The 24,894-nt window shown below is 38.4% G+C and overlaps 1 protein-coding gene across 1 annotated transcript in view; it reads left to right on the forward strand.

Moving 5' to 3' along the window:
- The window catches only part of LOC139961497 (GDP-mannose 4,6 dehydratase-like), a 61,198-nt gene that overhangs the window by 10,528 nt on the left and 25,776 nt on the right, over positions 1–24,894 (forward strand). Inside the window, exons 3-9 of the mRNA XM_071960697.1 lie at positions 4,040–4,127; positions 6,085–6,194; positions 7,104–7,296; positions 12,899–13,003; positions 15,138–15,265; positions 17,274–17,392; positions 20,672–20,768. Coding sequence (XP_071816798.1) covers positions 4,040–4,127; positions 6,085–6,194; positions 7,104–7,296; positions 12,899–13,003; positions 15,138–15,265; positions 17,274–17,392; positions 20,672–20,768 — 840 coding nt within the window. The remainder of the gene's footprint in view (positions 1–4,039; positions 4,128–6,084; positions 6,195–7,103; positions 7,297–12,898; positions 13,004–15,137; positions 15,266–17,273; positions 17,393–20,671; positions 20,769–24,894) is intronic.

A 24,894-nucleotide genomic window follows, 5' to 3' on the forward strand; every position in this document is an offset into this window, starting at 1 on the left:
TGATACTGTACTGTACTTCTACAGTACCAGGCCAATGCTGTCTCCATGGATTCAGATATTACAACTGTTTGAACACATTGTTGTTTGCAACTCATGAACATCATTTTCACCTTGTTTTTTATTTAATTTTCTGACACTATATACATATATAGTCCTCGTACCGTAGATTGAATATGTTTTAACAGTTAACAGAGCTACATGCGTTATTCAAGCATTTGTGTTTTAATAACATGTTGACACAGGGCTATGCGCTCTATAGAGTATAGACATATCCTGATATGTATTTTTCAAGAATTGACAACAAGTGTGTCTAGCGAGTCTCCTAATCTAAGACTGTTCATCTCCCAAGGAATTCCGTCTCTTCAATGACAGTCTTCGCAGGTCATTAGGTTGCAACCCTACCGTATATCAGCCTCAAAAATTTTGATCCAGAAGAATTTTTGGGAACTCTTTCAGATCGAGAACGAATTAAATGTAACTCTCTGGGTTTTTTTGCTGAGCAAATTTGAATAGTCATACCGTAAACAAACCTGTCCAAATAACCGACATCATACATCCAACCCAAACATACCAGTCTAAATACAACAAACATTCAAAACGGTTAGTTCGTTCCCACTGTACCATGCTCTTCGGCACTCGAAATTTCCCGCCTTGTGATTAAAAATCTTCTGCCGGGTGATAACCCCTGCATATCATTGATGCTAATTTCTGATGAAGATGAGAGCCGCTCCATGGATTTTTTTTTTTTTGCCCATCTTCTTCTTCTGCTTCTTTTTTTTTTTTGGCCACGCCGGCTTGGCTAAATTTCAAGTTTTGGGATTGGATCTTGAGTTTTCCGGCACTCTGCCTTACACACATAGATAGAGTACTTACTTAACTGTGGCAAGCTTTACAGATCTCACGCAAGGCCGTGCGGCTAGAAGGAAGCTGATTTGAAAAATTGAATGTACTGTATTTTTTCTCTGCACATGCTCTGTGTGTGTATGTGTATGTGTCTATTGTAGTAGCATCTTTTCTAAATGATATTCTTGGTACAGTCCAAAGGTTTTTTTTTTTTTTTTTTTAATGAAGGTGCAAGTTAATATCGTATGGGTCGACATGACCCAAGACTGTAGTATCTTTGGAAGGGTAATGTATGTTTGGGGCGGAATCGGCTAAAATAACTGCAGCCTGTTGACACTGTTCTTAAACATCCCTCCAAGAGCCACTTAAAAATTAATTCACAAACTGTAAAAATTTCTCGAGATAATTTCATAGTACGGCTTAAGTTACCACTACAGCAGCAGATATCATTAATTGAAAAAGGTCTGTGCAACAACAAAAAAAGGAAAGCTTTAAAAAAAAAAAAAAAACCCTTGTTGGGCTTGGTTGTCAGAAGAGATAGCGGGAAAAATGCCAAGTGCATCATTCTTTTGGAAGAGGGCCAAATCTCGTCTGTTTTTTATCTAGGCTGCTTTCCCACTGTTTCTAAGGGGTTTCTACAATGCTGTGAACGATGTTCTTTTCAATGGACTTTGCAAGCCAGAACAACAGTACAGTTTTAATGTATACAGTGTGTAGATGTAGTCAAGTGTCAGGCCTGTTTTAATATGTTTTCAAATTTCGGAAATGGAGCTTAAAAACAACATGATCTAGTAAGTACTGCAGATCCAAGTCTCGAGATAGAACATTAAATAAGAGTGTCGAATGAACGTTGCCAGCCGTATGAAGTTTTTTTTTTTTTTTTTTTTGCTGTGTTGTTTATTACAATCGAATGAGGTGAGGTACAGGTATGGTGTTTACTTTAATGTAGGAATAGATAATCACCTTGACACATAATTGATTGAGACAAAAAAAAAAATTTTTTTGCTCCGAGTCCAAATGAGGCAAATGTGAGGTAAAATACATTGGGGTCTCTCGTTCATGTGAAAATGGAAACCTCAAAGTCATCAAATATTTAGTGAGATGTCTCTTGTTTACATCTTCATCATGTGTGTACGTGTGAGAAAAGGCAAGCGCTGGATCTATAGAAATGGAAAGACAATCTGATATGTAGTCGTTAGGGGAATGTTTCTAAATGTTCAATTTGATTAAAAAAAAAAAGGTCGATTCACCCCGTCCTGCCGTCATTTATCTCCTTGCGGTATTAAAGGTGGACGGTCGGCAAATATAACGGCCAAGTGCTGAAAACATCTCACCATTTGTTATTCTGAGAAACTATCCAGCCGAGAAATGATTGGGGGACGAGTGTAGACAGGAACCACCACAGTTGGAACGGTTGAACCACAGGAGTGTGAAAAAGGACAAGGGGAGGAGGGGAGGGGGTCCTCAGAGTCTCGTCGAGGTGAACATACTGTAGATGCAAACGTACTAAAGCATGTGCATGCTACTGCATATAAAACTGTCCCAAGAGTCTGCTAGTGCTAATGCACACACTTACACAATACACACACACGTACATGAACAGTACACGCAAAATACACTTAAGCACATTTACAGATATACATGTACTTGTACAGTGCATAGACAGGTACTTTCACCATAATTTGTGATTTATCTAGGGTCCACGAATATTTGACATCCTACGTATATAGTATACTGTGCTGTTCTCTGAATGAGGGCGCTACTCGACCTAGTGAACTCTACGACAGTCGTTCCTCTCGGGTTTCAAATTCCTACAAGATATTGTTTGTTTAGAATACGTGTCTGGACAAACGGGGAGAGATAGATATGAACAGCAGCAGAAAAAATAGTAAGGAGACCGACAGTATCGGAGAAATTGAAACAATTTTCAGACAAAGTCTCGCGACAGGAAGGAAGACGTCATCGACCTACAGTACTGCAGGAAGAAAGCGAAGGAAATTAATGACGACGAGGTCTGACATGATTACAGAAAGTCATCGCTCGTTTCACATATTGTCGATGAGTACTCGATAGTTTAATATTAAAGAATGAACATTACCCTTTTGTGATTCTTTGTTGAAGACTGGGGATATCTGTTCTCCACTTGTCATTAAATAGTACATACAGGTCAGCCCCATTCCATTTGCAGTCTCGATAATAAAATTCCAGTAGCAACCAACGGATTTTTTGTAGCAAAATTAAAATGTTGACGAATTGGGACACCCATACTAAATCCTGCAGTACCTCAAGTTGTATAACATGTCCCTGATACGGCTGGCGGGTACCTGAAAATTGAGGGCTCATGCTTTAATATTTACATACAGTACAGTGAAAATTAACCCATTTTACCCCTCTCTCTCCACCCCCCACTCTCTCTTTTGATTGATATTGATACTGTAGGTAAATTTCAATTTTAGGAATTTAGAGCAGAAATGAATTGGAAAGAGTTACAGTACATTAAATGATAGTTGACATAACAGTTATACAGTGAGTGATACAGTAGTTTGGTTTGGGACCGACCAATTGATGGGACTTAAATGGAAGACTATGGTACTTAATAAAGTCCATTTGACATTGTTGTCCCCCTTCCCCACCCCCTATTCCATCCCCCTACCCCATTCCCTTTTTCAGTCATATCCAGAAGTAAAGTACATAACAGTCAATGCCAAGACAAAAAGTGAAAATTCATGTTACCGTAAGCAGTTATCACAATTTCTCATACTGTATCAAGACTAGCCCGACTCGCACCCCGTGTCGCACTGTCTCCGAGAAAGAGTAAAATAAAAAAAATTGTCTGCCCTACTTTTGTACGAGATGTTAAAGAAATGATGAACAGCGAGTAAAGAAGCAAAAAACCCAAGTCATAGGTATGTATCTAGGTCAACTGCAGAACTGAAAAGACTAGATTTCTGGTTTAAATATTCCTAGACAAAAATTTGAAGTGGAATACACCAGACTCACCAGTGACGACTCTTGTGGAAGTATAAAAAATATGATTTTATAATGCGAACATTCATGTTCCATCTTGAAATATGATGTTCCATTCGTGATACATGTGACCTATCATTTTATTGAGGTAAAGTTGAGTACGCAGTTTCTGTTTTCATTTTTGACTAGTTTTTCTTCTTTTTTTCCCCTTGTTTTCTCCTTTTCGCAGGTCCATGGCATTATACGACGGTCCAGCTCTTTCAATACTGGCCGCATTCAGCATCTGTATGCAAACCCCAAGAGTCATCAGGGTGGCTGTGAGTATTAATATCACTCTATTTCAGCTAGGGTGGGGTGCTGTACGTATCGGGGGATTGATTTTGCGGGCCACATTGAAATATTTGGCCCAATCTGTGGGCTACAAAAACTTACAGATGAACTTGCTCAGGACTGTGAAATGGGAATGTTACATGATTGTGGTTACATGAAAGATCATAATGTTCTACATGTACGGTATGTGCATGTAGGAATCCATGGGCATTGTTATGTCTGTTACATTGTATTCTTGCATCTCACTAGTAGGCCCTAGACCTCTACACATTAGGCCTACATGTAGGCTCCACAGTAGGGCCTAACTTTTTACATGTATACTGTAGTTTTATGTATCTTGGTCATACGGTTCTGCAGCCCATACCAATAGGGCTTTGTGAAGGTTTTTTCGCGGGCTGCTGAAAAACCACCCAAGGGTGGCCACCCAAGGGTGGCATGTGGCCTCTGGGCCTTAATTTGCCTGTTTGTGCTGTTTTAATTGAAAGCAATTCTAGTGACATTAGAGTTTCTTTTTCATCTCACAGGCCTAGTAGTTGTGCAGGTACATATATATATTTTAGTGCTCTGGCAAATTCCAGCAAGGACTAAACTAAAGAAGATTGCTAGTAATATGCATACAGTAAAAATGCCACATCTGTGTTAAAATGAAATGGCAGCATTAATCGACACAAAGACAGCACTACCCCGAAAATTGTTGGATTTTTTTATGCCGTTTTAAATACCATTTTCCACAAGAATGTTCTTTAAACGTCATGTTACTGTCTGCAGTAAATAGTGCAGTAGCCAGACTTTGGATTCATCTACAATCTGGTCTGACCCTCACCCACCTTATCTGGTGATTAAGTTACCATCATATCCGGTATTAGGTCACCCTCCTTTGAAATACTGCAGTACATGATCAATAAAGTGATAGCTCGAGGGTCCTCGAAAGAAATAGTACTATATTACCAGACTTTGATGTAGAACAAGTGTATAATTTGTTAAAGCAAGGGAAACTATTTCGTTTTTATTGCATTTTAGTGTCACAGCAGAAGTTTATTCCCTTAAAACAGTCTGTTACACTTCACACCTAGCCTATCATAGTGAATATAACACAGCCTAACCTGTAAGGCATGTACGGTATAAAATCAGAATGAAAGTTGTTATAAATGTTGTTAATACCTTGTATGAATGCTTATTGGGCAGCAAGAATGCATTAATTAGTTTGGAGGATTGCACAACTATGCTTTAGGTATCGGAATGCATTAGGTGCACATTGGAAAAGGAGTAAACAATTTCATCGCTGTTAAGAGTGAAATGCACCCAGTTGCTTGAAGGAAAAGTTCTGCTATCTGCATTCACTTACAGTAAGCTGCATAGGACATAGCCTGAGGATTAGTACAATGTCGAACTTGATAGATGTTATCATGCACTAATCTGGGAAGCATAATCCAGGCGAGAGGAGGGCCATCGTCATGAGAGTTCTAACATCGTTTTGTCATCAGTGAGAATGTTGAAAATAATCACAAGTGTAGAATAGAAAGCCTCATTTTGGTTCAGAACATTTAAGATAAGAGCAGGAGTGAATATGTACTGTATGACTTGGGAACTGCAAAAACAAAGAGTACAAGGGGAGTGAAATTATTGGCTGGAATAGGCAGCCCGAGAAGCACATGTCGTGTCATCCGCTAAGTACTACCAGTTGAGTAGAAACTAGGTCTGGTTCTCCATTAAACTAAAGGGAATTTAATATCAGTTTGTAGAGCACATGTCATGTAATTCTGTAGGTCACTGGTCTCTTAATATCTACTAATTCACTGCCCGCCTCCATAGCAACGTAGACAAGGTTAAATGACAGTAATTGTCACAAAGGTGTGGATAACTCTGTTTGTAGCTCTAGCACTTTTAACGATGTAGATATTTGCTGATATCGTTTTTATCTTGAATTGTTTTGTTTTCTTTCAGCTATGCAACTGCACTATGGAGACTTGACGGACAGTACTTGCTTGGTGAAAATCATTTCTCAGGTCCGCCCAACTGAAATCTATAACTTGGGAGCACAGAGCCATGTTAAGGTGAAGTAGAGATTAAAGAACCGAAATGTTAATAGCCCTCACAACCACCCCCCCACCTCCACCCACCCTACCCCCTCCCCCTCCCTCCCCTCCCCTATACCAACTCTCCACCTCCCTCTCTCTTTCTGTTGGTAATCTCAAACAAACTAAACATTGCCAAATGTGCTGACATGGTCATTTTCTAGATTTAAAAAAAAGAAAGAAAAGGATACAGTTCATGCTCTCAGCATTTATGACAGTTTTTCATGATATACTAACAAGGTTTCAAAAGCTTACGAGACATCTGTTCGTATACAGTACATTACTACAGTACATTGAAAACAAAATGACAGTTACTTACCACAAACTGGCCTGTTTGAAATCAATTAAAATTCTTGTTTGTTTAGTAAAATACAGTAGGTTGCTTCCCTCTTCCATACAATGCATTCTTGGTAACAGTTAACCTGACATTGTCATTCTACTTTGATAGTCACACTTGAATGCACACTACTCTTAATGCCTCATATGACCACCTGGTATTTCTTTTTTGGTTTTTGGAGGGGATGTTTTCTCATAGTTTGCTGAGACTGCAGTTATTCACAGGGATTTTTCTAAATAATTTGTGTTGTGTGCTTTTGCTTTTTTTTATTTTTTTATTTTTTTTTGTGGTATGAATCCTTTTGGGATGATCTCCACCCATGATAAATACTCTCCATTAATTAAAATACGATGTATCATGAGGTATAAGTTAAAGGGTGTTTCTTCTTCATTTGCAAATTCAGCATTTTGGCCTAGATACCACAAAAAAAGGTACTTTTCCTGTGTGCCACCGTCCGACTCTCTTTAACGCTTGGAAATGTACCGAAAACTTTTCTCCCGATGTAGCCCTTACCCAAAGTCATTAACTCTTGCTTTCCTTGCCTTATACAGGTGTCCTTTGATATGGGAGAATATACCGCAAATGTCGATGGGGTGGGTACCTTACGATTACTAGATGCCATAAGGACCTGTGGTCTCCAGGAAGTCGTGAGATTTTACCAAGCGTCGACTAGTGAGATGTACGGCAAGGTTCAGGAGGTACCACAGACCGAGACTACACCCTTCTATCCCCGGTCACCGTATGGTAAGATCCAATATCAGAACCGCTCACTTTCAATTAAGGCTGCACCGGTCGGTGCTGGCACCATTTAGACACTCTGGTGCAGGTTCATGAAATGTTTTAAAGAGAGTTTGAAATATAAGTAGGGAAGGCTACAAACGTCATTTGATATAGTATATCAGATAGTTTAAAGAAGTATTTGGAATTTAAGACAAGTCACATTTATTAAAAGTCAAGAACATTAAGGTGATTTTTAACAGGTCATTAGTAACAGGATGGAATTAGAACTGCTTTTCTCTTGAAAAACTCTTTCCTTTGCTGGTTTTGTCGTTTTGCGAACTAGCCAAGCATTGCTCATTATGACATATTTCATACATTTCATACGGAATGAACTGCTCTCTCATTATAAACCTAGTTCATCTGGATAGGTGTACTAGCATCATATAAAATCATTTAGAAAAACTGCTGCTTCAGTTTAATGTACCAGCTAATAAAATCTAGTCAATCTGGATAGACTTGTATGAAACTAGCATCATTAAAATTTCAGTGATATAAATAACTCCTTTGACATCTTCAAACAAATTATCCTTAACATAGTTCTTTTGGGAGACGACATAATGTCCTAATCAGATTCTAATCTTTGTAAATGAGACAAAACCAGAGTGGTACAGGGAGATGTACAAAACTGTCGTAGGACTTAGAGGAAGGAAAGTAAATGTGAGTCGGTACCTGTAAATTTATAGAGCGCAAATAATTGTAAGCCATCTGCCACATTTAAGCATGTTCTGTTCCAAAGTTCAGGACGAATCCAAAACAGCCGTTCATCGTCTCTGCAGCCAACATACGAAAATGAGTGAGCGGCGGTTGAGAGTTGGCTCGAAGGTGTTTCTTGACTTGAGTCCAACAGACGTCAGCGGTAATGCAGTCCTTAGAAATTCAGGCTCTTCACTGGCTTAACGCCAGTGGAGTTGGTCGTTTACCAGTAGAACAAAGAAAAAACAAGTCTATAGCATTTTTCTGCCAGTAGCCCATTAAAACCTAAACACATGAATATAAGTCAGCTCTAGTAATTGTCAGTCAAAACCCAGCATGATCTCTTTACCTAAGATTACACTCCTCCATGTTACTGCTTGTTATTACCAGCAAATATTTATTGGGGAACTCCCAATTTAAGCCTAAACAGTAACAGGTGTGTGCTGTTATTCATGAAAAATGCCAATGGGAACTAGATATCAGCTTATTGTAGTCCATATAAATAGCCAGTGTAAGCACTTTGCCAAATTATTAGAAATTGGCTTACATCAATTGTGAAAATTCTAGGCTTTTGTTGCACAGTATGCATGTAACAGTGGCCTACAAAATTTGCTCCATTATGTAACTTTGGAAAAAATAAAACAAGAAATTTATGATTATTATTATCGTTTAATGTGGTTGAAAGTATCGGTTCTCTATTTAAGCAATCACTTGAACCATTTTTCCGGAAGATGTGTAAAACACTTTTTGTCCGACACATCTTTGTCTCTCTCTATTCTTACCTACGACGTGAACTTTTCTACGATGCCATGTGAAAGTTTTTTCTTCTCACATCCTTTTTGAAGTGCTCTTGAATCTCAAAAGGGTCAGGTTTTTTGCCTTAACAACACGCACGTTCATTCTGCACTTTCCCCAGAGGTAACACGACTGCGAGGCTAGTATAGATCCGATTTTTCGACCTGACCCGATTTCAGAATCGGAGTAACCTACTTTAATGTCTACGCCATTTATGCTTGAGAGGGATTCTGAGGACATTAGGCCCAACAAAAAACTGTGTCTGTACGGGGGTTGGGGGGTGTGGGGGGGGCTGACAGAGAAACTGAGAGGTGCTCATTAGTCATGGGAAATTCCCAGGGATACTTGTAAATTACTCCCAAGGAAAAGATTAAATTTATGTATTGTGTATAAAGTATAGAAAAGGTGCTGTTGACAGTATTCCATATCCTGCTCTGAGAAGCATATTGTCATCAAAATGTTACGATTAGTCACAACCAATATTTATTCCTCACGAGGTGTGTTTATATTGATAGATCAGTGGTTCAATATTTGTATCCTAATGTAAAGGCGGGGTTTTAGGTGAACTGGTTAGCATGGGCGCCTTACACAAGGTTATTCTGCCGAGGGTTAAGTCCGAAGTATAGAGATTATACCACAAACAGTTCAGGAGACAAATGGGATACTTTTCTTCTTATGATGAAATTTATTGAAGTGTTCGGAGTCCACATTGAGAGCAATAGATGGGATGAAATTTGAAACGGTTTTACAATAAAGGGCCTAAAGAAATGAGAACTCAAGCAATATGTCCTTACGGGACAAAGATTAACCGAGAACTCTCGAATAGGAAAATATGCTTCTTTGAAGTCACGCAAACTGGAACGAACCAGCATGTCCGCACACTCATACACATAATGTACGCAGAAAGACTCACAGCAAGGCGTAGATTCTATCGACAGCAACTATTGATTGTGGAAGGGCTGCCAACCAATGCTAGGAATAAAGGAACTAGAAAAAACCTTGAACTTAACATGACCTTGTACAGTAGATACGCCAAAATACCTCTCACAAAAGATTTACCCTTAACAGGAAATGTCATTTGCAAAACAAAAGGTAGAGGTTAAATTGATAGGAAGTTAAGGAGGAAGACTCACAATACCCTCTAATTTATATAATTATATAAAATAGAACTATAATATTAACATGTACGTAAACCATATTAATGTATATATGATCATTATGTTATAAATTAAGTATATTTTTAACATTAAGTATACTTTAAGTAAATACTACAGTGATGTCACCACTCAATCACCATTACTATTTTTCATAAATGTTTCTGTCACAGACCCTGACATTCACAATAATATAAAGGACAGCACAGACAAACCACAATTCCAGATCATCATTCAATCTTAAACTTCTCAAAAGGAAGGAAGTCCTGAAGCATGACCATAGGTGTACTGTGAATATAGTTAATAAACAAACAAATACATAGCCAGACCACATATTGTATTTACGCCCTAGGTGGTGGCCGAGACGCCCAATGAAACAAACAAAATCCCTCAACCATAGAAGAAGTTTGCTATCACTTCCACTATAATACAAAGGACTGAAAAGGACAAAGTCTGAGCTCATAGTGTCGGCCGGTCGATCAGACCCCGTACAGCAATGCTCGAGCCGAGTCCAAGCGTACCCTACGATGTACAAATTTACAAAGTATGTACATGGAACCCCGGTAGATTTATATGTACCTTCCGATTCATACACAATATTTTATAAATCAAAGCTGATTAACTAGAACAAACCTTATTCCTCTCCTATCATCGTTTTGAGATTTGACTTCATGACAGGAGAATGGTAATCCCAAACTAATAATAATTCACAAACAAATGTTGCGCACACACTTCATAACACAGCAGAACTAGAGAACTCTTACAGGTTTCAACGGAGACAAAAAGAAATTGACTATTCCAAAACCTTCGAAAAGTTCATGTTGAGGCCAGAAAATGAAAAATTGGATTGTCAGTACAAATCCAAATTTTTGCAAAAATAACAGATGAAGTGATTCATGACTAGGAAGAACAGGTAACCGGTGACAACTCCACATTCTCATACTACCGGAACAATTTACGTGAAAAGAAATAAGTGTCTCCAAAAGAACTAACCATGGATGATTCTTACCAAATGCAAAAACTTGTAATAAAAAGACCATTACTCTTCTCCCACAGATGCATAAAATAACGAAGACTTAAACGTACCCTCTGTGTTCAAACACTCAGTTGATATATCTAGTTCGTAGCCAATTGAGTATTACCCAGGAAGCTTTATCTGTCTTCCCACTCTGGTTAATATCTTTGACAATGGTCGACTACCCAAATCAGAAGAAGGGACAATATTAGTAGTATTTTGACTTGTACCTTAAGTACTCTGTAACACCATCTGTAGGTGTAGGTGTACACATGCCCCCCACCCACCCTCCCCCCAGTGGTGTACTGTAGATGCATCGCCTGCAGGTAAATGAAATCAGCTTTTGAACTGATTTTAAATTGTATGCTTCATCAGGCCAGTTTTCAGTCATGATCATTGAAGTACAAGTCATTAATTGTTGAAATTTTCCAAGATTGGGCAAAAGTTTGGCCGAATCCTTGTCCAACTGCCAAACGACCTCCTTAAGGAGAAGGCTTTCGAAGTCATCCGAGATTATATGTAAATGGGGAATTGTATTAAAGTAAATATCCAAGTGTACAGTATGTAATGATGTAATAGTGGTACATAAACAACAAATCCTTTAAGAGAGGTTGATGGTAGGCCTGTTGATGTCCCCTTGAGATATTAATGTAACAATTTACAATATAGATTTTGGTTGTTAGGGAGGAAATGTGGGAGGAAAGAAGTTGGGTGAGGGGAGTGGGTTGAGGGTAGTGGGTTGAGGGTGAATGTAATGTAAACAGCTAATTACAAGAAGAAAGCAAATGATAGGCTGGGCTTAACAGTGATTACTTGATAGGCTAGGCTCAACAGTGATAAGTTGATAGGCTAGGCTTAACAGTGATTAGTTGCTGTGAGAGGTTAGGAATGTGTGCAGTATTTGTTTTGGTGCTATTCAGTTAATGCTAGTGCCAGCACCGTATAGAGCCTCTCCGTATTGAATCATCGACTTGGACGTAATGTATTGGATAGTTGCGTGCACTATTTAAACACCGTTGCTAGGGCGCTGCCTATACAGGAAGTGAAGAAGAATAAAAAAAATGAATACAGCAGATCTGTAATTCAGCCAAATAAGTGACGATTTGGCTCACTGGATATCTACCATAGAGCTTCCCAGAATGAAAGGGTTAACCTCAGGGCAGGGGTTTATTGGTGACTTGTGTACTTGTTAGTAGAAATCAAGTTTAACTGTTCTATTGTGATCAATAATTGATTTACATTGTTCACTGAACGTTGTATATTGAGAGATCATAGGTGTTTGTGTTAATAAGCGGAACAGGTAGTACCAATCTTTGCATGTACAGTAAATAAATGAATGCTGATGGTGTGCTCTGAGCTACCAGAATAAAAGGAATAACTTCAGGTCAGGGGAAGGGTAGTTAAATGTAACCTCTGTTAGTCATACACATGATTTTCTATTGACTTGAGACTTGTGGAGAGTCTGAACGAGTATTTGTATTATAACATAGTTGCTTAATTGTGATCGTAGTCAGTCTAATGCATTTGTTCCTTGCTGTTTTCTCTGGGCCTTTTTGGAGATATTTGGGAAGCTTAAATTCTTGCAATCTTGCCTAGAGCTAGAGCCTTAATACTTGTACTCATGTCAATGGGACTGCTACCTGTACGCAAACCAACGAGCTGCTGTTCTCATTCTACAGTGCAAGTGACCTATCAAGGTTTGAACTTTCAAAGTACTGTCTAGGTTACTCAAGTTCAACAACTTTTCCTATGATGTGTTTTTTTCTTTTTCTTTTCATGTCACTCTTTCCTTTTTCTTTTTACTGACGTTTGGCACTTTTTGAGAAAGCCCAGTAAAGCAAACAATGAATCTTTAAGTTTGCCGTCACTTCATTGTTTGAATAGGTTATTGTCTGTTTTATCATTACAGGTGCTGCCAAGCTCTATGCCTACTGGATCACAATTAACTTCAGGGAAGCTTATGACATGTATGCCTGCAATGGTATTCTGTTCAACCATGAAAGTCCAAGGAGAGGTATGATTCCACAAATGCCTGAAAGTGTTGCACAAGACTTACTTTTTTAAGATCATGAATTTCCTTTCAAGGTTCTGGGAGTGAACTGGTTCCACAATTATCCTGATCATGGTTTACAGATGCAAGTCTGAGCTTCTGAACTCTATGCGCAGATTCAAAGACTACATGCACCCTCTTAGGAAGTACTATATCAATCCGTTTGTTTGATGCAATTCATGAACTGTTATCCTTAGAGGAGGTTTAAACATCCATGGATCAGTTGCAAAATTGTTATATATTGAGAATGTTGATGTTGAACAACTCAGCTCTAGGTATGAGACTGTACAGGTTCCATGCACCCTTTCAAAACTGTGTCACTTTTTTGCTATGCTCGATCAAATTCATTAACTACTGGCCGTAAGGGGAGGTTCTGCATGACACCCAAACTCTTAGCATCTCAGGTCCGCTTCCAATAGTACAGCTTCTGTGAAAATGCTTCAGATAATGTAGAAAGATACCCCATTGGTTCAACTCCAAGCTTGATCTTCTGATCTGTTGGTGAGATAAAACAATGAATATGGAAAAATAGTGATGTTATTGGAAGACATATCACTATGACACAAAACTGGTCTACTTCTGTATTGTAATATTTGTTTTAAATAGAGTCCTGAATTGATATTCTATTAAGATCACAGGGCAACATTGGTTTAGGAAATGGCCCAGAAAGAACCAAAATTGCCCTATACCCAGATTGAGCAGAGTAAAATGTTAAGCCAGTAGGGTGCTCGAGCCTATACACTGGTTAAGAGTCTGCATAGCCAACCAGTCCAAGATTTTTGTGCCAATTGTTTTCAGGGACTAGACATAAAATCTTTCTTGGGCCAGATTGCAAACCTTCACAGGCTGGATTTGGCCCATCGGCCGCGTGTTAGAACCATGTGTTTCTGTTTTTACATGCCTGTTTGTTCAATTATCCCTGTGACGTTTGCCAATAATCGTAATAGCTACAAACTTCTTGCATAGTTACTCAGAAGAGATTGGAGAGGATCAACTCAAAGCAGTTTTAATTGATTTGTCTAATAACTGATGGTTACAATCATCATCGTAAATTTAATACTGGGTAATAGAGCAGAGATTGTCCAAGTCAAAAAAATCCTTGCATTGATGTTTTTGATTAGAAAAGCATTTGATAAAGAGTTGGGATGGAATCTGATGACTCGATTGGAAATTTGTGCTCCTCCCATCTAAGATTTTCAAGAGTTGATTTTCAACCAAGTGTTTTTTGTGTAATAAGTAATGGAATAGGACATGACTGTTTGATGGCTTGAAGATCAAATATCAAGAAATAAAACAGAGCACATAGCTCTTTCTTTTAGCTCGTTACAACATCCAGAGCTATTTATCTGTCTTTCTAAACCTTTGTCTGAAACTTCACAAATATTTCTACATCTGGTTCTTAGTCTTATTATTAAGCAGGTTATCTCTGTGACAGGAACATAGAGGGTGTTTCATATCCTCTGTGTGCCTTTAATGTTTCCAATTATCTCCATCGATGTATTAAAGATGGGTTCATAAAATATGGGTGGGGGGGGGTTTAAGTTTAAGCCTCCAGGCAAACTAACAACCAAAGTGGATCTGAGTATGTATAGTTCTCATGTCATTTCTGATACTTCATTTCATTTCATTTATCTCGTCTATACGTAAGAACAATAGAACAAAGTGGTATAGTATAAACAGGACACTAGAAAAACAATAGTACAGTAGTTTATCGAGCTAGCGACCAAAAATAACAAATAACAATGAAAGAAGGTAACAATTAAGAGAAGAGAAAAAATACACATGAGATAATCAATACTCAGTCAGCGTAGTTTTCAATTAGGTGGACTTTAAGTTTGCGCTTAAACGTTACATAAGATTTAACATTTTTTATATCATACGGAAGCACTTTCCAGGTTTTATAGCAGTAGTTATTCAAGAGTAATTTACTAGCTGGTCATACGGTTGCCTCAGAGTCAGGCTTATGCATATTTATGAATATGCATATTTATGAATATGCATATTTATGAATATGCATATTTATGAATAGCATTTGAATATGCCTTAGGAAGAAATTTGTGTTTGAATTCTGAATAAGGCAATCGTTTCTTTTCTGCAGGTGAAACTTTCGTGACCAGGAAAATCACCAGAGCTGTAGCTAAGATCAAGCTTAACCAACAAGAGGAGGTAGTCCTGGGTAACTTGGATGCGGTCAGAGATTGGGGTCACGCCAAGGATTACGTTGAGGTTAGTACCACGATCAGGGGTGCACCCTTTCTTCGTAGAACAGGTTCTTAATGTCTGGTAGGCAATTTCACAGAGCTGACTTTTGTGCTATTGAAATTGGGAATACAATTGCTCAGACTAACACATGCCTTGAAATTCAAGCTATTTTCTGGCTAAACGTTTGCTTCCAGTAAAAAAAGCTTGCTTCCCAATCGACCCACTCTACTAGTGTAGTTGTAAAGATGCGCTAGTATCACTGCCTCTACTGTGTGAATGTCCTACACAGTATATAGGGCAGATGGCCCAGTGCACTAGCTTCGCTGTTTTACAGGGAAGGCCATTCCCGCCCCTCTTTCCACCTGCTCTGCCCTTTCAACCAATTTTCCTAGCCCAGCCCTTTTTTCATCCGCCCGTATACTCGCCAACTCCGTAGTAGCTCCGTGCTTTTTGACCTTGCAGCGATTCCAACAACCAACTCTTCAAAATCCCTGCATCTTCAGTGTGCATACTGTATCTCTCACTAAATTCCACACTGTTGACTACTGTATATCACATGTACATAGGCTTCAAAACCTGACCAAACATTTTCCCTGGGCACTTTGCAATGTTTGCAAACAATCAGCTCCACAAAAATTACAGTATGCACTGTGATTTAGAAAATCAAACTTCCAATAGCTACTGTACTTTTGATGATGGTTGAAGTACAGTAGTTTACACACGAACGTTGCACCAAAAGAATTTTACTGAAGCACATGGTCAAAAGGACCATGAAAAAGTTTGCAAGAAAATACTAACCCCGGTGGTGTGAATGCATATTTTTCATTTGCAACTCTCAATACCGAGAGAACAAACATACTGTGAGATGGAAAATCCTTGTCAGGATCAGAGATGCTAGCTTCCCACAAAATTCATAGATTACCTCAACTCATAACATTTTCTAATCAAAATAATGATTCAAATATTAGTGATAGTCTCAGAAACAATTCAAGTGCATTCAATACAAAATTTGAAACTTTTTGAAAGTTTCCCCTTTTCATCATTTTTCAAATTGCAATTTAACTAGTCAAGATAAAATGGACTACATTATATAAGTGATTTCTGAATGGAAAAGATGGATAAAATTCAACGAAAAGATTTCAATAAGCCTGCTTGATATTTTGTTGGCAATAAGCTTCCTTACTGGATGGTTTAGACTATATGAAGCATTAAAGTTCAGCACTTGATCACATTTAACATGGCCAAGAATGGGCTTAGTGTAGCAATCGTGTAATAACGTGCAGCATAATTGCCTACAAAAGTTTTCTTCACAGTTCTTTTAAGTACCACTTGATAGTTGTGGGTTCAAAGCACAAGTTGAGATTCTTGAAACAATATTGAGTCTCTTATCGAGGCTTATTAATTGAACAAAAGCTGGCCGTTTTAGAAGATGGTACTTGTATTTGCAGATGAACAACAGAAAACTGCCTGGGAATTTATAAACACACCAAAAAGACCAGACTTTGTTTATAAGTATTTTTTCCCAGTCACTTTTCGTTCATTTGCGTACATGCAATTACATTCTAACAGTGAATTTATCTTTAACTCCTTTGCCTATGCCACTTTTCTGCTTTGCATAAAATGAAACTGGGGTCTGATGCCTGGTAACAGAGTGTCTGAGGTAATGTTGTACCCCTAGTAAAGATATAGGGTATAAAGGTGTCGCTGCCCACTGAGGGCTAGACATCTCCTTTGCGCTGTATAAAAAAAAAAAAAAAAAAATCCAAGGCAGTTTCTGTCGCTAATTCATTAAAAAAAAGAAAAACGAGAAATGATTATCTTATTCCAGTAACCTAAGACCCCAGAAAGTATGAATAATATAAATCAAGATGGACCGAATATTTCAACTTTGTAACGGTTGGCTTATGTTTCTTTAGGTTTCCTCTCTGTGGGTTTATTGTTGGGTTTCTCATATCCAACACTGATAAATCCTATTGTTACTATGCTTAATGATGAAGTGCTCTGAGAATGTGTATGTTGTTTCTCTTCGCAGGCAATGTGGCTTATGTTACAGCAGGAAAAGCCCATAGACTTTGTTATAGCAACCAACGAAATCCACAGCGTACGTGAATTCGTAGTGGCTTCTTTCAAGGAAATCGGTGTCGAGATCAAGTAAGTTTCTGGCTAATTATTTTGTCAAATGTCTGCCTTTGTTTTGAAATGTAAATCCGATGCCCTCTAGGCGGTATCTGGGAGATATTTCCGTGGGAGTTTACGATGAACCGTGAAACTGAAGCTTGTTAAAGGAACAACATGAGAGTTTTGTGCGGGAGTAAAAAAAGAACGTGCTAAAAATGTTGCTTTGCATTTTAGTGAGATGACAAAGTGGAAAATGTGTAACGGATGCAGTTTTTTTTTTTCTATTTACGTATTCACAAACACTGCCTTTCATCAATTTATGAATGTTTTATGGAAGGCACCTGAAGACTTCATCTGGACTTAATCTAAGTTTGAAAAGGGTTTATGGCAATATAAGCAAAAAAAATTTGGGGTGGGGGAAGGGAGAGAAGGGTGTGTTGGAAAGAGGGCAGGGTATCAAGGGCACAAATCAATTCAATTATTACAGAAGAGACTGCACAATCACCAAAGGTATCTATAGCATAGCTTCATCTTTAACTCTGGCAACAATTGGAAATGTAAAAATTGTTTGGCCGCTTTTCAAAGTCTGTTAGAAGAGTGTCGATCATATACTTTCTACAAACTAATCTGCATTTTGAAAATTTGGTCTGAGTGCAAAGAATGGGCGCTATGAGCAAAGCATCAGGTAATGCGGCTTTTAGTGCCATCGGTCGTGGGTTTTTTTTTGTAAGATACACAGTGGCATGTTTTCTGAAAATTATGAAGGACACCTACGTCAAAGGCCGTCGGTGCTACCGTATTCTTCGTCGTGGCCTATGTCATCTGCTCTTTGAAGTTATATTCCAGTGACAGACAATGTAAAAACTCTTATTGAAAAATTATTTCGACAGTCAGGTGAAAACCCTGTGTCAATATTTTATTTCTAACTCAAGATAAATGTTGTTTGAATGCATAAACCTATTTTTTATGGGCTAAAACCCTTGATCACTTTAGGAAGTTGAATCACAGTAGGGGGTCTTTGGTGTCATCGGGCGGGGGTGGAGGCAAATGCTCTTCAACAGCTTTTTTTAAGCAAGTGTAATATTCTGGATGATTTATCCTTGAAAACTGACACTGTTTTAAATGTTAGTTTAGATGTCTACATGTTCTCTCTAGTTAGAATTTTGCCAAAATTGCAACTTTTTTGTAGAAAATATTAATTTTTTCCTCTATGAATTTAATGATTGAAATGTTATAGAGAAAGCAAAGACATATTTCTGCTGATTTGGCCTGGTGACATCATTCATTCTTTTGTTACCAGATGCATTTTATCCATCATTTCAAAAAAAAAATGAGAAATCATTACTTTGCGATAGAAAAATGCTATAAGGATGTGATTTCTTTACCAAAAGTTGCCGCAAAAATTTTGCCAAAGCAATCAACTTCAACCACCACAATTACCTTTTTAGCCTTTAAAATTGCATCGTGACCGATAAAATTGTGACCGATTCTTGAGGTTTGGAAGTGCATAGATCTCTTTGTTTGACTGACGTGTTTCCAACCACAGTATGTGCAAGGATCAGATGATATTACACAACATTTGTGACACACGACAAAAAGTTATGACCCAGCACAAGCTTCGATAACATTTTAGAGAGTAAAAGCATTTGAGAGGCCATGATTGGACGACCTATTCAGTATTGAAGCTTGTATTGTTGAGGTCTTTGGCATCACTTGAATCTTTTTAAGCCTAAAATCTGTGGCTTCTGCTAATGAAAATGGTGAATGTTGAAACAGAAACATGGGACAGAGCTTCCCAGCAAATCAATCATTGCGTCATTGAGAAAATTGATTTGTTCATCGGAGCGTTGCCCCGGTTTCAGTTTGCTCGGCACTTCCAGATTGCGTAAATCTCTGTGAACAAAACGAAGAGATCCCCCCTCATCCCACCCCATGAATGATAGCATATCGAAAGCGTATTTCCATTATGATTATTAATTCAAAGAGTTATTGGTTGTTTGACCTATTAACCGATTAATTAGAATCACAATGTGTGCTTTACAAATAGCTTTCTGATTTGATTTCGATCTCGTTCAAAACTGAAAGCCAATGACTATGCAGTTAGTAAGCATATTCTAATCAAGTTTCATTTCAAATTTACAGAGTGAAAGACAGACCTTTTGAAAAGTTTCCAAGTTTTGTTTGTTTTATGAGATTACTGCCCTTTTATAGAATTGTATTTGGTTGATTAAAAATGTTTAGAATGGAACAAGTTCATTAACCAGATTTTCTCTATCCTTCACTCGGTGGAAAGCAATCAAGAAGGGGTTCTTGCTTGATGAATTGCAAGTTTTTTTTTGCGGTAATACTTGGTAGGTTTGGTAAAGTCGTTGGGGAAACTGCTGAAAATGCCAGAAACTTGAGACCTCGCAGCAACTCCGGATAGCCAGCACGACTGACTTCTCTACACCAGAAATTGATTTATGCTTGAAACATCTGTCAGTGAATGCTAGAAGATTTCTAAACTAGTCGGAGAGTTGAGATTTGGAGGAATATGCCTGGAATTTTTATTTACATGCTTGGTACATGGCCCAATCATTAGTAACTATGACATCAAACAACCTGAAACCTGGAAAATCTTTGGCCAAGGTCTCGACATACTGTATATATCATATGAAACGTTGGTCGAAGTCCCAAGCATCAGTTGGAGCCAATATGGAAGCATATAGACTAAATGTGGCCTGATGGCATATAAAGGGACATTAAATTCTTTTAATACCTATCAGAAAGCATTATTAAAATTTGATCATTTCCTCATTTAAGCTAATTCAGTGGGTATGAACTCCTACAGAAACGTATTTGTGCTCGAACGTTAATATTTAGCTGGTTTTGTCTTTTGTTTATAGCAATTTTGTTTGTCATATAAAGCCTGAAAATACTACTAAGGTTCTGGTTACAGTAAACTGTCATTCATTTTTGCATAGTTTGTGTCGCTTCTCATCAACGTCAACATCCTGCGACTAAATAACAGACTGGTTTTCGCTCGACACTTTCCCTCCTTTATATAGTAATCATGAGTGGAATATTTTTGAAGGCATTATTCATTTTTGTTTTGTTCCTTAGCATACATTAGTGTCAAGGGTCATTGGTATTTCAGATGCATAATTCCATACTTTAGAATTAACACCATCTGCCACAAACCGGAAAAGGTTTGATATCTTTAAAAAAAAATTGAATCAGAGTTGGAGCGGTCATGGTACCTCAAATCTACGGCTAAAATGATGCGAACCGTTTGTACTTGCATTTCCTTTTCGTCTCTCTCTTAATTAATAGATGGGAAGGAAAAGGTATGGAAGAAGTTGGACGGGATGCCAAAACCGGTCACATCCGTGTAAGGGTGGACCCTAAATTTTACAGACCAACCGAAGTGGTAAGTTCTTCTTTGAAGTTTTCTTTGCACAATTATCCTATAGTCTAAGAGTGTGACACATCTTTATATAGTCAGCCTGGAAGGTTTTTTTTACCCCGACGCTACGCAGCCGCACGTACATTCGTGAGAGGCGGAACTTAACCCTTCTGGTCAGGTGCTATCCAAGGTGCAGTTTTATCCCCTCGGTTGGATTTTCTTACCATTTGGAACATAAATGTCAGATGGGAAGACCATGGATTTCTGCTGGATGAAAAACATTGACCTTACTTCAGCTGTACGGGTCTCAATCCCACGACCCCACAGATGCTAGGTTAATTGATTCTAATGCCATCACCAACTTCCGCTTCACTTATAGCATTATTTTCGGGTAATTTCCGTCACCTTAAATGGTTCGAGGAGAAATCAAGAACTGACAAGATGGTACATCTTGGATCAAGATACACGAGAAAGAATCCAGATGATACAGATCTCGTGAAAGTAGAGGTCTGAAGAATCCAGCCTTTTACTTATTTTAGTAATTATCAGGAGTGATCAGGGCTTGGGACAATGTTGCACCAGATATGCTCTTCTTCTCATTAACAGCGATAGGGCAAGAAAGCATTAACAACATTTAATTACCCCACATTTGCAAACTGCAAAGTTTAAAAAGAGATAACAATTCTGTTAACTAAGTATACCCTACATGCCTGTCTAGGATAAAAAATATTGCATATAGCTGGCTTCAGTTTGCCCACTTCGTGTACTAAAGGCCCGGTCACACTACAGCGATATTTTATCGGAATACGGTCCGATTTTTCCGATTTTAGGCCGAAGAGTGAGGTTTGTGGTAGTGAATGTAATGAATGAAGTGGAATATTCGAATACCTACTCCAACTCTGAGGGGTTCTGGAACTGACTACATTCTGAAGTGACGTCACATCGAAAAGCGATAAAAATCGGAAGAGAAATCGGATAGCTATCCGATAAAAGGAAACGGAGTCAATATCAAAAGTTAGGAGAGGGCTATTCCACATCAGAATGGCTCAACAGATAGCAAATCAGGTCCTTTATCACTGTGGCTAGAAGACCCGAACGAAAAACTGGCTGTTTCGAATCCTCCGGGAAAATCGGGTAGCATTCCGATAAAAAATCGGTATAGTGTGACCGGGCCTTTACTCCACACCCCACCCCAATGCACCTCTCCTCCTCCCTATCACACCCTCCCACCCCTTTTCCCCACACCCCCAAAGAAATAGACAGAAAGATAAAACAAAAAGAAAAGAATTGCCAGCTAGATGATTTTAGGTATGGATATAAAAATATATAAAAATTGATCCAGTATTGAAATTCATGAGCAACACTAATCTGTCCACTAAAATGAAATAACGAGTCTGTCTTAATGGAGCAAATAGAATCAAGAAGCAAGTAGCGCACGAGTAGTTTCTACTTTGACCAGTTGTGTACCCATAAGCAGTGTGGTGAACTGTCAGGAGTTTTCAGATTGTACTTCAAGTTTGTGTCATTTGTACGTAGCGGTTGACTCATCTTCTTTCTCTGCCCACGGGACATTATATTCCACATCCTCCTCTGCCGCTTCCCAGCGTATCTCTCGCTGAATATCGCTAACCCAAGCAATTTTCACGAAGAGGTCTCGTGCGAGAATATCCTGTGATTTAAACGAAAGTGGTCGTGACACGAGTGAGATGTTTCAAACTCACGATCCAAAACGGAATGACCTAGAACGATTCTTGTTTCCCGGAAGCCCACAGAAACTTCGGAACGGAGGATGATGTGTGGGTTGATTTGCCTTTTGTTCGCCCGTTCGTGATTGTGTGCGACTGCAGAAGTGCCTCTTGACGGGAGTGCGACTGCAGAAGTGCCTCTTGACAGGAGAACAATTCCCGGTAGTATCCGTCGTAGAAAGATAAATGGCCACAAAATGTTCTCTTCAAATGTTGCTTTTGTATAAGAGTCTGCAGGAAGGCATGTGACTTTCAACCGGATCTGAATTACTCTACTCTATCATCAACTCGACAATTTTCTTTTCCACGAAAATCTGACCAAGATTTCATAACCTTTTGGTCTTGTACAAGTGAGGGGGCCCAGCAACCTGGTGGGTGGGGATATTTCATAGTATTACCACAACATCTGAGGTGCTGTGACTGCATGTTGCTAGTCTCATAGGGAAGTTACTAAAACGAACTGATTATGATTTCAAAGTCTTAACCATATGTGCAGCAGCTAGTTATGCTTCCAGAGCTGTTGAGGTCAATTTGTCACATTCTGGTGGTAAACCCCCCCCCCCACCCATTTCCCCGTATCCCCTCCTTCCAATGCCTATAACAGGAAAGATAAGATGCCTATAATACACCAAATTGTGATAATTAAAAGTCCCAACACAATCTCAGTAGAAATGATGAACCTAGTTGTTCCAGCATTCATATTGTTATAAATGAAGACACATAACATTTCATTTAATTTGGTCTTTTCATTTATGTGTGTTTGCTCAGTGTACAAAACTTTAAGTAGTGACAAAGTAATATTAATTGACAACAAAAGTCATTGTACAATGAGAATGGAAGTGATCTATTTAAGCCTTAGTAGTCTAGTAGAGTCACTCCCGATGAAAAAGAAAACAAAGAAACAAATTAGAAAAGAAATAGAAAACAATGCAGAGTACTGTATGTGAATTAATAATTATCTGTATATCAGGCATGAGCTTTTTCCGTGAATTTTCGGAATATCCGTGATTTCTTTTCTACCTCTATTATCCTAACACACTGTAGCATACTCAAACTGGAGCCTTTACCGCAATGTTTGCAAAGTCCCGTGAATTTTTTTTTTTACCCCAGGCTCATCCCTGATATATACCTTACTTAGATTCTTTTGAATGAAAGAGGGAGAGACATGTGATTTGATAGAGTTTGACAGATTATTCCAGTTGTTATATGTTAGACAGTTAGAGCAGGTTTTTAATTCTCTAATTGAGACTCAGCTAAATGGTTAGATGGGAGAGAGGTATCCAATCACGTATGCCTAATCCGGGACTCTATGAATAATTTGAAATAATCAAAATGGAGAGTCGACGTAAACACAATCTGCAACAGTGCTATTTATACATGAGCGCCAAATGATTTTAATTCTGTAAAAATTGGCAAATGGAAGGTTGTCATTTTCCCCCCCAAAGCAAAAGTCTTTGAAACATTTTCCCCTGCTTAGGAATTGCACTAAAAGACTTGTTACCAGCTAAGTGCACCTTTTGTCAATAAAGAAGAAACACTTCATTGCACTGGTCTGGTTACCTCATAACAAAGCAAAATGATTGTAAATAGATGTTACACTAGTTTTTGAGTAAAACCCATTTAGGAGACTGACAATTACTTTTGTTTTTTGTCTTGGTTCATACAGTTGTGCTGTTAGCGACTACATCAAGAAAAAAAAAAAAACTGAATGAGTGTAGGATGGCCAAGGCTAACCCCTATCGATAAAATAAGTTACCTTTTAGATTTCAAAACTCGATTATTGTCTCAAAACCAGACAGCGTCTCATTTACTAACCCTGATACAACTTAAAATACAGAAACCTTCTTTCATCCTGGAAAGTGGTAAAGGGGTGGGGGAGGGGGAGGGGGGATGGGAGATTAGAGGAATTCGATTGTGGAGAAATATATTGTGTTGAGGGGAAAAGAACAAAAGTCACCAACCAGAAAAGAGTGTACTTAACCGCAATAATAACAAATATAAACTGGATGTTTCAGGTTAGGAATACTTTCGTGTCAACGTACAGTCTGATAAAAGTGCCTGTAAATGACAAAATCTTACGTTTACACCCTCTGTATTGAAACCCTACAAGTTATTTGCACTTAATTTGACTGTCAAGTGCCCTTTTCTGCTGATTATGATACTTTCACTATCAACTACTGTTCCTTTTGAAATGAAAGGGAATGATTTTTTTTTTCCTTAGCAGTGTATTTCCTCCTCCTCGATACAGAGTGCAAGGTACGGAATGTCACTCAACACGATGGGAAACTGCCGTTTGGCGTAGGTTGACGAAATTTCAAAATAGCAAAACTCTGGTTTTGTCTACTCTAGGAGTTATTTCGTAATCATGCCAATGTATTTCAAAGTAAAACGGTGGGTTTCGCAAC

The sequence above is a fragment of the Apostichopus japonicus genome, chromosome 3 (assembly GCF_037975245.1).
Source record: "Apostichopus japonicus isolate 1M-3 chromosome 3, ASM3797524v1, whole genome shotgun sequence".
Taxonomy (NCBI): domain Eukaryota; kingdom Metazoa; phylum Echinodermata; class Holothuroidea; order Aspidochirotida; family Stichopodidae; genus Apostichopus; species Apostichopus japonicus.